Source organism: Scardinius erythrophthalmus, assembly GCF_964197995.2.
Source record: "Scardinius erythrophthalmus genome assembly, chromosome: 17".
In the NCBI taxonomy this organism is placed as follows: domain Eukaryota; kingdom Metazoa; phylum Chordata; class Actinopteri; order Cypriniformes; family Leuciscidae; genus Scardinius; species Scardinius erythrophthalmus.
The window spans coordinates 39,733,133-39,746,577 of NC_138237.1; the positions used below are offsets into that span (position 1 = coordinate 39,733,133).

The following is a 13,445-nucleotide window of genomic DNA, read 5'->3' on the forward strand; positions in this document are numbered from 1 at the left end:
AACACTGGAACAGTCGCAAACCTTGGGACTGAAACAGCGGGGCGCTTGGGTGGGAGGCCGGCCGCAACGGGACTCACACACCTGCGCTTTCCCAGGCTTGCTAGGACTTCTTCGGCACTTCCGGTTTTACCACAACCCTCGATCGCGGCCCGCGCGAAGAGGGGCGCCGGGCGCTGGACCGAGAGCGGGGCCTCGAGCTGCGCTGTTGTGGCTGCTGCGAAGAGGCGGCCGAAGGCGGGGGCTGAGGCTGAGAGCTCCGCGGGGTCCGTTTGTCACGAACCGCTGCAGAACCGGAGCACTTCGGCAGGAAGTGCTTGAAGGCTTGAGACGCTTTCTGGGCCTCGGTAAATCTCTCCACGAACTCGGAGAGAGAAGAACCAAAAAGGCCGGTGGAAGACAGCGGGGCATCGAGAAACGCAGTGCGCTCGGAATCGGCCATCTCCGTGAGCGTCAGCCATAAGTGCCTCTCAGCGACAGTGGCGGAAGCCATACACCGTCCCATGGCTTGTGCGGCAGCTTTAGTAGCTCGGAGCGTGAGATCTGAAGCGCTCCTTAAATCCGCGATGCAGATAGCGTCAGGTCCCATCTCGTCCAGCTTACGGAGGAGATCACCCTGGTAAATCTGCAGCGTAGCCATGGTGTGTAGCGATGACGCGGCCTGCCCAGCGGCGGAGAAGATTCGCGCGAGCAGCGTCGACGTCATGCGGCAGGCTTTGGAAGGCAACACCGGTTTAGTCCGCCGTCCAGCAGAGGGCGGGCAAAGGTGGGTCGCTATCGCCTGTTCCACCGGCGGAAGAGAGAGGTAGCCTCGGTCACTGGCATTATCCAGAGAGGAAAATGCGGGTGACACAGATGAGCGCGTCCGCGCAGAGTAGGGCGCTTTCCAAGCCTTCGCAACTTCTTCATGTAACTCAGGAAGAAAAGGAGCGGGCTTAGATTCCGGAGAAGTGCGCTCACCAGGGAGGAAGCTACCATCCAGCCGGGTTCGACAGGGGGGCTCCGGTGCAGACCACTCGAGGCCGAGGCTCGCCGCGGCCAGCGCGAGTACCCGCATGAGCTCCGTCTCAATGTTGGCTCTCGTTGAGGGCTTGCGGGCAGGAGGCGCGAGATCCTCAAAGCTCGCCCAATCCTCGCTGCCTGAAGCTAGCAGAGAGCAGGAATCCTTCTCCCCCGACGCGGCCTCTGAACCGACTTCCTCTGATGAAGCGGCGGCAGACTGCGGGCGCTGGGCATCAGGAAGTGATTCGAGAGAGGCCGGTGAAGCTGGCGGGCGAACCGGCGAGCTTGGTCGGGCTGGAGCGGGTTCCGGGACCCGCTGCGAGCGGCGCTTCTTACGGCGCGGCATCGCGGCGGTGAATGCAGGCTTGGAAAAGGATGCCAGGCGAGTCCTCAGAGTCACCATCGGCAAAAGCTCGCAGTGAGGGCATCCGCCGTCAGCGAGCGCGAGCGCTGCATGGTCCTCACCCAGGCAGGAAACACAGATGACGTGCTTGTCTCCCTCGGTGAGTGGGGCTCGGCACGAGCCGCAGGGAAGCATCTTTAAAAAGACGCAGCTCTTTTAGGGGTGAGTGTTGCGGAGAACACACACACACACACACAGAAAAGCAATAGTATGAAAGGATATAGGCGTCGGAAAGCGCAGCAGGTACGGCTGTAGAAGGCGGCGTTGGCCAGCGGCTTCGAGGGCTCGTCCCGCTGATGTGCTTGCTTCAACGACGCTGCTTCCGTGATCCAGCGATGCGTGCGCTTCGCTGAAGAGATTAAAATCAAGTGAGTCAGCCTTCTCGAGCTCCTTTTATAGAGGTAAGCCACGCCCGTTTCGGCGGGAAGTGGCGAGGAGGGTGCGAAGCGCCCTCATTGGCCTGATGTCATCCCAGGCCTCGCTCGATAGGCTTAAGCAGTTGCCGCAGAGCAGCCAATGAGCGAGCAAGCCGTCTCGCCATAGCTGTCTGCTGCTGCCGCAACGCGTTTTACATATATGAAAATTAAAGGATAATTTTTTGCTTCAGTGTTTCGTGAAAAGAGACTTTTCCCGTAGCGTTTTGATAAAACGCAGTACGAGAGGACTCTCGTAAGAGAACTATCGGTAAGCAGGGTAAGCGGTTGCTTACGGGCCCGGACCAATCAGGGGCCCGCCCGCGTTACTGGAAGATATTGATTGACAGCCGGGTCCACCTATCGCATTTTACTACTTTTAGTCTGATCGCATTTTAATTTTTTGCGAATTGATTTGAATAAATAATGACAACAACATATTTGACTGATCATTAAATAAATGTTTGAAACGAACAATGATGAATTTGGTGTAATTTGTTTCGAATTGGGACTGGGGAATCCCCGGGTGAACATGCGCATTGCGTGCAAAACAGTAAAAAACGTTGAACTTGAGACGGATATGGAGACGTCAAAATTTAAACACAAAAGTGGCTTTCAAAAGCGCAAACGAAAAGAGGAATTTGATAAATTAATTAATAAATTGCCAAAAATAGGAAGCTTCTTTAAAAAGATGACACAGGGGGAGATCGAGATTGAGATGGAGCAATTGAATGAAGTGAGTAAAGCACCTGAAGCTACCGTTGGTAGTAGCAGCTCCGTGGTTAATGCTAGCACCAGTGGATCAAGCAACATCGATGTAAAAGGTGAAAATGTTGAGGAGGAAGGGAGTGAGGCATTCACTGCGCGCTCGGTGGCCTGTGCTAACACCAGCGGGTCATCCAACAGCATCGAGGAGAATGAGGTAGATATGCCCATCACTGCTAATATCTCCTTGCATGAGCATCCAACCGACATGGGTCATTTTCCTGAGTATCTAGACTCAAATGTCAAACGATTTATAATATCTTCGGGGTCGTGCAAACCTACTGGTCCTTTCCCACGGGATCCCGCACAGGATAACCGCTCCTTTACAACGGCATATTACGTTTGCAAAACCAAGTCTGGTTTGGAGATACCGAGGACATGGCTGTGCTACTCCCCCACACTAGATGTAGCCTACTGCGAGCCCTGTTGGCTTTTTGCCAAGTCAACATGGAAGACAAATACCTGGCGTAATTTATCAAAGAAAATTCAACAACACGAGTCATCCACTCTACATAAAGCTGCATGTGTGATATGCGACCTTTGGCGTCAGAACAGAACTATGGATAAGGATATGGAGAGGGACATACTTCATGAGGCCAGCTTTTGGAGACAGGTACTACACCGTGTGGTTAATGTTACACACACTTTAGCAATGAACAACATTCCGTTTAGAGGGCATAGGGAAAAAATAGGGGAAATTAACAATGGTAATTTCCTTTCTGTCATTGAGCTCCTGGCAATGTACGACCCAGTACTTAAAGATCTGATTAGCCGCCCTGCTCGCTCGATCAAGTACCTAAGCCCACTCATACAAAATGAGCTAATAGAAATTCTAGCAAAACACACCCAGAAAGACATTCTAGACGAAATACGATCAGCTCCATTTTTCTCTGTGATTATGGACACAACACAAGATGTGGCAAAAGTTGATCAGATGAGCCAGATCTTCAGATATGTCATAGTTGAACGAGATGCTCGCGGTGTTGCCACTGATGTGACTATCAAAGAGTCCTTCATTGGATTTCGTGAAGTTAGCGACTCATCGGCCAGCGAGCTTACTCGGGAGATTGTTGCGTCTGTGGAGGACAACGGCTTAGACCTTTCCAAGTGCAGAGGGCAAGGGTACGACGGTGCCGCAAATATGCGCGGCATATACAGTGGTGTCCAAGCCAGGATAGCTGCAAAGGAGCCAACGGCCGTGTATGTACACTGTGCGTCACACAATTTGAATCTCATTCTTAATGATGCGGTGAAGATACAAGAAGTAAGACAGTTCTTTGACATTGTTGAGCGCATTTATGTGTTCTTTGGGCACAGCATAAAGAGATGGGCAATGCTCTCAAATAAAACACACAGTGACGAGACAAACAATGACTCCAACATAACACTGAAAAAGTTATGCCCGACTAGATGGTCCTCACGTTACGAAGCAGTAACCGCTGTGAGATATCGGTACAATGATGTGATGACAGCATTGGCAAAACTTTCACTGACAAGCAGAAAGAAAGATGAACGGGACGAGGCTGCATCGTTGAAACAGGCAATGGAGAAATTCTCATTTGTTTGTCTTGTTGTCCTCTAAAGCAAAATCCTGGAGCGAACTAATGTGATATCAAAACTTCTACAATCCCAAGACATGGATCTGGCTACAGCAGTCCAGCTACTGGACTGTGCCATCAGAGACCTAACTGCGTTCCGAGAAAATTTTGAAGATGCCAAACAAACAGCGAAGAGCCTTTCAGAGAAGTGGGGAGTGAGCACTGCATTTGAGAACACTCGGTTGAGAAAAGTGAGAACGCATTTTGATGAGCTGTGTCAAGATGAACGTTTAGCAGATGCTGAGTCTTACTTTCGCGTACATGTGTTTAATGCCTGCCTTGATATTGTCATCTCTCAGTTGACCCAGAGATTCGCCGGTTTACGATCAACAGTTGACAATTTCAAAGTTTTACTGCCCGAGACCCTTTGCACTGCAACAGACGATGAACTGTTTTTGCTAGCAAACAGGCTGGTGGAGATTTACAGAGATGACATTACTACTGATTTCCCAATGCAATTGTTATCATTCCGTTCATGCTTGAAAGACAGTATTTCACAAATGAGAACAGTGCAACAGCTGACAAAGATGTTGATCGTCGAGAACAGCTGCATCACTGCGAGTTTCGGGGAGGTTTGCACTGCTTTCATGATTTTTCTGACCATCCCAGTGACAGTGGCCTCTGCAGAGCGTTCTTTTTCAAAACTGAAACTGATAAAAAGCTACCTCAGGAGCTCAATGGGACAGAGTCGTCTCTCTGGACTTGCCATACTGTCAATTGAGAATGCCCGAGCGCGCTATCTGGATCTTAAGGATATGATCGACAACTTTGCACAGAGGAAAGCCCGGAAAATGCAGCTATAATGTAAGTGAGCATCTTTTTTATGTATTTGGACCTAGGCCTACAGTATGTGTATATAGCAGTGACAGTAACAGTGTGTTATTATGGTGCGCCGTCACCAGCATTTTTTTTTTTTTTGGTGCGCGTAACGTCATCACGTGTTGTAGTAGGGGGGCCCGCCTTGATAATCCTGCTTAAGGGCCCGATGTTGGCTCGTTACGCCACTGCTTGCGCTCGTTCTCGTTCTCGCTTCTCACGAGACTTCCAATTTCTATCTTGCCGGGACGGTAGTCCCCAAGTTGCAAGGTTGGTTTTCCGCCTGGGAACGCTGGGGGGAGCGGGGAAAGTCACCAACATCACCAGAACAGGTTGTTTAACCATCCAAATGATTTCTAGACAGTTTTATTACGTTAAAAAAGTTACCAAGTTCTGCTTTAAAAGGGTTATGCATGAAATTGAGTTATTTTAAATTTAAGTTGAAAGAATGTGCTTAAATTACTATTTATTTATCTATATATGATTTATTGATAAAAAATCTAGTAATTTAAAGGTAAATAAAATAAAAAATAACAAAAAAATCTCCCAAAATTTTTTAAAATCTCCCCAAAAAAATATTATCAAAATGAAAATTTTAATAAAATTTTTTTTTTTTTTTTAAAGAAGTATAATTTTAGGGCTTCGGGTCATTTTGACCCGCGAGGGAAAGATGTGTCACAAAGTGCGAGGGAAGGATGAGGGTTAATTTGCATTGTTTAATGCACTGACATGAAGTTTAGGACCAGCACTGCTTACAAACAATTGAGAAGCACTCCTAATTTAATCAGAGTTCTCAAACGCATTAATAATACCATAATTGTCAGCTTTGCGAAACTCCTCGATGGATGAAAGCGTCGAGTCGTCGTCTGACGGTGGAGAATCGACATCCAAGCAGTCGAGCAGAAAGCTGGAGACACCGGAGGGCAGCGTCAGACCTGAGAACACACAGAGAACGGCTTTCACAGGCCGGAGGAAGCACAAGCACGCAGAACACTGAACTGGAGCTTCAGAACCCACTGGTGGAGTCGTGGCTGGAGTCCTGCGAGACGCGGGCGGTCGGCGAGCCCTGCGGAGAACACAGAGAGAGGAGGATATTGACTCTATGGCAAGCCGTTTTAGCTTAAATTGTACCCAGCGTTACTCGTCGTAATTGCATTTTTACTAGTAAGAATTCAATTAGAGAGCTCTACAATTCAATTATTACTAGTAGCAATTACAATTAGTAATAATTGAATTAGAGAGCTTTGTAATTGTAATTCTTACTAATAATAATTGAATAAGAGAGCTCTCTAATTGTGATTTTTACTAGTAACTGTGCGTTCACACCGCCGGCGGCGAGAGCGTCAAAGTGGCCGGAAGCCATTCATTTTCAATGAGAGCCGGCGGCGAGCTCCGGCGAGGGCGGCGCGGCGCGTCTTGGACGGTGAGAGCGGCGAGAGGAGTTGAAAACAAGTCAACTTTATGGTAATAAGATATGACGCGGTTCGGCAGGCAACCAGCGGCAACCAGCGGCAACCAATCGGAATGTAGAAGTCCTCCGCCTAGGAGGAAAAAAATCACACATTCTAATCTACGTCAGAGCGTCCCCGAATCTTTCTACGGCGTCGGTGGCAGGGCGGCGAGAGCGAATTTTGCCGCTCTCGCCGGCGGTGGTGTGAACGTACAGTAATAATTGAATAAGAGAGTTCTCTAATTGTAATTTTTACTAGTAATAATTGAATAAGAGAGCTCTCTAATTGTGATTTTTACTAGTAATAATTGAACTGTAGAGCTCTCTAATTGTGATTTTTACTAGTAATAATTGAACTGTAGAGCTCACTAATTGTAATTCTTACTAGTAATAATTGAATAAGAGAGCTCTATAATTGTGATTTTTACTAGTAATAATTGAATAAGAGAGCTCTCTAATTGTGATTTTTACTAGTAATAATTGAATAAGAGAGCTCTATAATTGTGATTTTTACTAGTAATAATTGAGTAAGAGAGCTCTCTAATTGTGATATTTACTAGTAATAATTGAACTGTAGAGCTCACTAATTGTAATTCTTACTAGTAATAATTGAATAAGAGAGCTCACTAATTGTAATTGTTACTAGTAATAATTGAATAAGAGAGCTCTCTAATTGTGATTTTTACTAGTAATAATTGAATAAGAGAGCTCACTACCGTATTTTCCGGACTATAAGTCGCACTTTTTTTCATAGTTTGGCTGGTCCTGCGACTTATATTCAGGTGCGACTTATATATCAAAATTAATTCAGACTGAGATGAACCAAGAGAAAACATTACCGTCTACAGCCGCGAGAGGGCGCTCTAGTTGGCGGAGTTATTCAGAAGCGACACCATATGAAGAAAATTCAATGGATTCAGTGATGTGGAAGATCGCGGGAGCTTGGTGAACTTGTTTACTGGTAACTTGCTTGTTGGACTCCCTGGCTTATGTTAATTTAGCCTATTCCGCCTCCCAGGTATATGTTCTTTATGCTATTGTGTAACTTAGCTGAATAACTGTTAATGTGTTGCGTTAACATACCGGACACCTACTCAGCCTGTTGTTCTGTGTGCTACTGTGTAGTTAAATAACTTGCCTTTCCAGATTAAATGTCTGTTCTTGGTCTTGGATTTTGTGAAATAAATTTCTAAATAAATGCGACTTATACTCCAGTGCGACATATGTTTTTTTCCTCTTCATGACGCATTTTTTGACTGGTGCGACTTATACTCCGGAGCGACTTATAGTCCAGAAAATACGATAATTGTAATTGTTACTAGTAATAATTGAATAAGAGAGCTCTCTAATTGTAATTTTTACTAGTAATAATTGAATAAGAGAGCTCTAATTGTGATTGTTACTAGTAATAATTGAATAAGAGAGCTCTCTAATTGTAATTTTTACTAGTAATAATTGAATAAGAGAGCTCTCTAATTGTGATTTTTACTAGTAATAATTGAACTGTAGAGCTCTCTAATTGTAATTTTCACTAGTAATAATTGAATAAGAGAGCTCACTAATTGTAATTGTTACTAGTAAGAATTGAACTGTAGAGCTCTCTAATTGTAATTCTTACTAGTAAAAATGCAATTACGACGAGTAACGCTGGGTACAAGCTAAAACGGCTTGCCATAGAGTCACTATCCTCTGTTACACTCATACTAAAGTTCAGTCAGAGCACTCGTACCTCGCCATGATCTCTCCTGCATCCTGACGTCAACGCTCCTCCATTCACACATGTTTCACCCGCATTCACTGCTCTGAAACTTAAAATTCACACAATATGACATTAGGAATAAAGAAACATTTATGCACTGCATTATCTATTATCTCCTGGTCCTGCTGGAAGTCGTGTTCACTTGTAGGAGACAACGGGGTTCAAAGCGCCTTTGACTTTATTCTCCTCTAAATTTATTCTAAACTGTTTTAATTATTTTTAGTTCTTTCTCGTTTCTTTATTTTAAACGGTATATTCTTATTTCTTCTGATTATTTTTAATAGTATGTAAAGCACTTTGAATTACCATTGTGTATGAAATGTGCTATATAAATAAACTTGCCTTGCCTTGCCTAAATCACTAGACGCACAAAAACTTGCAGCACTTTCATAAACATCAGCATTTCAAGATGCGCGTGGAAATTGTCCTGATCCTTGACGTGATCGTGGACAGCAGCGCAACGCTGATTCTGTGCTAATCTGATCTAATATTTGATGTTTTTAAAAGTGTTGTAATTCAAGAAGCAAATGAGAATCGATAAAATTATTGTCTATATTTTAAAACAAAGATCTTCTTAATGATGTTCAGTTTTGTTGAAGGTTATTAAAGCAACAGTTTTTTCAATAACGTAATGATATGTAAAAGTATGGTATTTGGGGTGAAAGGCAATAATTAACATGATAATAATCAGATGACTGACTTTTCCATTTGTTGTCATGACATGGTTATTCAGATGGGAAATATCATATTTCAAACCTTAGAGATAATCACCATATTTATAACGAAACCATCATAATAAAAAAAAAGTATGATTTTAATCATAGCATAATAAAATGTAATTTATTGTTACTACTGTAAATCTATATTAACTTATTATGAGATCTCATTCAATGCTTTAAGAATCTTTACTTTTTAAAATATATTGTTATATTAGGCTATACATAATGACAGTAGCTAGTCCATATTTATTTAACAAAAATGAATTATTTTATTTATCAGAATAAACAGAAAATAGCACAAACGTTGCTAAAGTGATTGTTTTGAACAAATATTACTTAGAGATTATTAAAAACACATTATTTTAGCTGAAAATTAGCTGTTTGTATCAGTACCATGTGTCTGTGGGGTAAAAGACCTCGACACCTCATATACATTTATTTTCACACAAAATCTGCTGCTCCATCAATGTTCGATATATATATATATATATATATATATATATATATATATATATATATATATTTATTATTAATTTTTTTTCTGCAATCATACACTATGGGAGGAGTGAAAAGCACATTTTCTTACCCTATGTATAATAATAGCCCCGTTGTACCCGACGACTCGTTCACCAGAGTTCAACTTGTAAATCCGATCATTCCGACATCGTCAATCAGTCCACCTTGAAGTTTTAACTTACCGGTAATATTAAAGTAGGTTTGTTGATCAATAATCGAGTCAATAAACTGGTCCAATCTGAGCATTTCCAAAACAAAAAGTCATCAGCCCTAAAGCTCCGAGGTGAAATGTAAACAGTCTGTGCTGAGCGATCGTCACAATAATAATAATAACAACAACTCATGAGTCGTTGACACGTGACTAGGGCTTGGGCGTCGTGACGTCATACTTGGCGTGGCGGCCATGTTGATGGCCTCGCGAATGTAAACATACAGCAAGTCAACGGGGAGAAGCAGAGTTGGGAGAAAGAAAAAAGATGTTAAAATCCCGAAAAGGATGTGGAATTTACGGGGATACGTTAAATAGGGAAGCAAGGGACCAGTATGTGGACAAAATCGGAAAAAAAAGTTAGTAGTAGCTGTCAACCCTCCCGTTTTTTCCGGGTTTCTCACGTATTTGAGCTCTTTTCCCGCTGTCTTCCCGTTTTAGTATTTACCTATAAAAATATCCCGAAAAATTACAATTTCAACATTCATCTTTCTGTTGCTATCCCTCTGCAAAACTGCAGCATTAACTATGCGAGTTGTGAAGCTAGGTCTAACGTGACTTTGCTTGCAGATTGGCGTGAAATCGTGCTCTCACAACAACCACGCTGTTATCTAAAAAAAGGCCAATATCACGCTAAGGTTGCCTTCAAGTAAGCAAAACGATGCTTTGAAAACATCTGTTTCGCTGGAAGGGCAAGGGGGTAGAAACAGGACAACAGTGCAGAGACTGACAGGTCCGATGGAAGGGCTAACATTAATGTTATGATAGTAAGTTATTAAAATACGGGATATTTTACAGGAAAATTTGTCCACATAACTTACTGGTCCCTGGCTTCCCTATTTAACGTATCCCCGTAAATTCCACATCCTTTTCGGGATTTTAACATCTTTCTTCTTTCTCCCAACTCTGCTTCTCCCCGTTGACTTGCTGTATGTAAACATTCGCGAGGCCATCAACATGGCCGCCACGCCAAGTATGACGTCACGACGCCCAAGCCCTATTATGAGTATTTAGTAATAAATCCCACCTGTCTTTGTTGCATCCATATCCCTTTAACCCAGAAAGCTGGCGACCTCGACGAGCACTTCGACTGCGTTTAGACCCATGTGTTTGGAAATCTAGGAGTTAAAAATGACATTTATAACGAGTCGATTAGTATCGCAGAATTAGACGTAAAAACACGAAGTCCTCATACTGGAGAATGACGGAGCGGCTCTCAGCGGCGTCACGTTGCGCCCGGTGCTTTTTACTCTAGACGATTTCTTAACAATCATATTTAAAAAACAAACTAAACGCGAAACGGTGCAGTTCTTAACCGCGATCCTCTTTTTACACAACAATCCCCGAAACTATCATTACTACTGAAACGCTGTCGTTACAAGTGGGCGTGTCCACGCTCGCTCTAGGAACGTTACCAAGCAACGCGTGTAACTCATACTCCAAAATAATAAACAAATAGTTTAGGATGGGTAGAATAATAATAGATGTGGGGTTAAGTGTACAATTATTTATCATTTATTAAACATAAAACCAAATGACATGTGATATTTTAAAATCACCATGAAATCACGAATGACCTAAATTATTGTTTTTTTTTTTTAAATCATCCACCTGATAAGTTTTAATCAAAATAACTTCCCCTCCCTCTTGCAGCGACAGACCAGGTTCTTTTCTCTTTTTTTTTTTTTTTTTTTTTATTGAACATCATACACAATATTAAAAATGGCATTCATTTTAGATAGTAAATCATGCAAGGCACACCAATGAACAAACTATAAAGGATATTTTCATCCCAGCAAGTTTGCATGCCTACTCTTCATATATTTCAATGGTGAAAAACAACTTGTTAGTTAATTAATTACTGAATTATTCTCACCTGTAAGTTGTTGACTGTTTAGCTGAACAATGACAGTATTGTCTTACTTTGAGCTGCTTTATAGCAGAATTGAACTCTGTTTGCATCATTGAAACGATCTGTATTGTAGAAAGTGCTGTAGAAATAAAGCTGACTTGACTTGAAAGAGTTGTAGCTTGATGAAGGCTTATCGCCTAAACTTTTTATTTTTAGGTTGTTATTGTGCATGTTTATGTTGTAAAAATGACAATTAATATGTGAATAAATCTGTTTTTAACTCAATTTATATTGCATTCAAACTTTACCCTACAACGGAAACAGTGCTGACAGTTTAGTGTCTCAAAGGTTTGTTGATTCAAACTGTATTATTTTAATTAAATCCAACTTGAATCTTGACAAACCATAGGCTATGTCATTTGAAAGATCTAAAATTCAATTTTTTCTGATAGAAGTTGTCATGGTCATGTTTAGTTTCTGTCTTGTTTAGTTTCTAGACTTGGGATATGTTTACACGACAATTATGTACTAAAATTGGAAAAGTCTTTCCTTTGCATTGTTAATGTACGGACGTCAACGTTGTCGAAACGATCCCCGTTCACGCGGAACTGCGAAGACGACTAAAAGCGCTGTATTCTGCTGCCAGGCCAGTGGCTGGCAATGTGACTTTGTAAAGAAACACTACACGCCTATAGACTGAACACATAATACACACATGCATGATGTCACAGTTTTCTCAAATTCACTTTTTTGTTGTTTACAACAATCCAACAAACAAGCCGAGCTAAAAATCATCAACCAGACCATGCACTGAGTGCATTGACCATGCATTGAGCCTATTGAGTGCCTCCTCACTCAATAGGCTAACCATTACAGAATCATCAGCACATTTTATGATATGGTTATTTCTAAAACTACTACTACAATCATTTGTGTACAAGATAAATAATAAAAGAGAGGACACATCCTTGAGGAGACCAGTAGATGGCACTAACCCTTCAGAAAAGCAGTCATTTACTTTAACTCTCTGTATTCTCTGCTCAATGAAATCTCAAATCCATCCTACTAGACTTAAATCAAACTTAAATTCATTAATGAGTTTCTCAACTTAAATATGTGGCTAGAAAACTCAGAGTCCTTAGCATAATTTCTTTTTATTTTTTATTTTTTACTAATTTTCAAAAGATTTTATAACTAAATATGTAAGTGCCATGGGTCTAAAGCCCTCTAATGTCTGTACATTCTGCTTTTTTGGGACTGCAATTAGTGTAGACATTTCCACCGTGCAGGTAATTTTTAACTTTAAAAGTTACATCTCAAAGCGCTTCACAAAAATAAGAAAAACAATTCCTTTCTGATTCGATACTATTGGGTGAAAGCTTCTTCTGACAAAAAAATTTGGCCTAAATTGTGAGTTTCTAAAATATGAAGTAGAAATGTGTATTAGGCATTTTTGTTGCAATTTGGCAAAACAGAGAAGGTATGAAGAGGAGAAGGCTATATCGAAGATCATAACACTTCAGAGCAAAACTCATGAGGGCTTATCAGAACTGGCAGAGCTCCAATCCAAATTATACAGTCTTTATAAATACAAAGCTGGAGGCTCCTATGTTCATTCGAGAAGGAAACAGCCAGAAAAAGAGAACAGAGCTCTGCTTTTATCTTTAGAATGGAAAAACACAACTCTAGATATTTTACTATTAGTTTAGATAATTCTAGCCTTTCTTTTCTTTCAGTCATTAAAGGAGGTTAAATCAATATCTAAAGATGAGCAGCTCGCTTGTGACAAAACTATGACTATCACTGAAGTAATTGAGGGCCTTAAAAATCAAAGATCTCCAGGAACCGATTCACAAAGTTTTACAGTTTTACAAGAGCTTTGCTGAAGAATTGGCACCGTTCCTGCTAGAGATGTTTATTCAGTCAGAAACTCTGCCTTCTAGTTTA

At 41.9% G+C, this 13,445-nt stretch overlaps 1 protein-coding gene across 1 annotated transcript in view; it reads right to left on the reverse strand.

The window, feature by feature from the left end:
• LOC308705895 (uncharacterized protein) overlaps positions 1 to 10,975 on the reverse strand; it is a 35,043-nt gene extending 24,068 nt beyond the window's left edge. Inside the window, exons 1-5 of the mRNA XM_081391190.1 lie at positions 10,842 to 10,975; positions 10,674 to 10,764; positions 8,174 to 8,252; positions 6,012 to 6,060; positions 5,807 to 5,929 (exon numbers count right to left, since the gene is read on the reverse strand). Of these exons, the coding sequence (XP_081247316.1) occupies positions 5,807 to 5,929; positions 6,012 to 6,060; positions 8,174 to 8,252; positions 10,674 to 10,764; positions 10,842 to 10,920 (421 nt within the window). The 5' untranslated portion in view covers positions 10,921 to 10,975. The remainder of the gene's footprint in view (positions 1 to 5,806; positions 5,930 to 6,011; positions 6,061 to 8,173; positions 8,253 to 10,673; positions 10,765 to 10,841) is intronic.
• Positions 10,976 to 13,445: the final 2,470 nt, after the last annotated feature.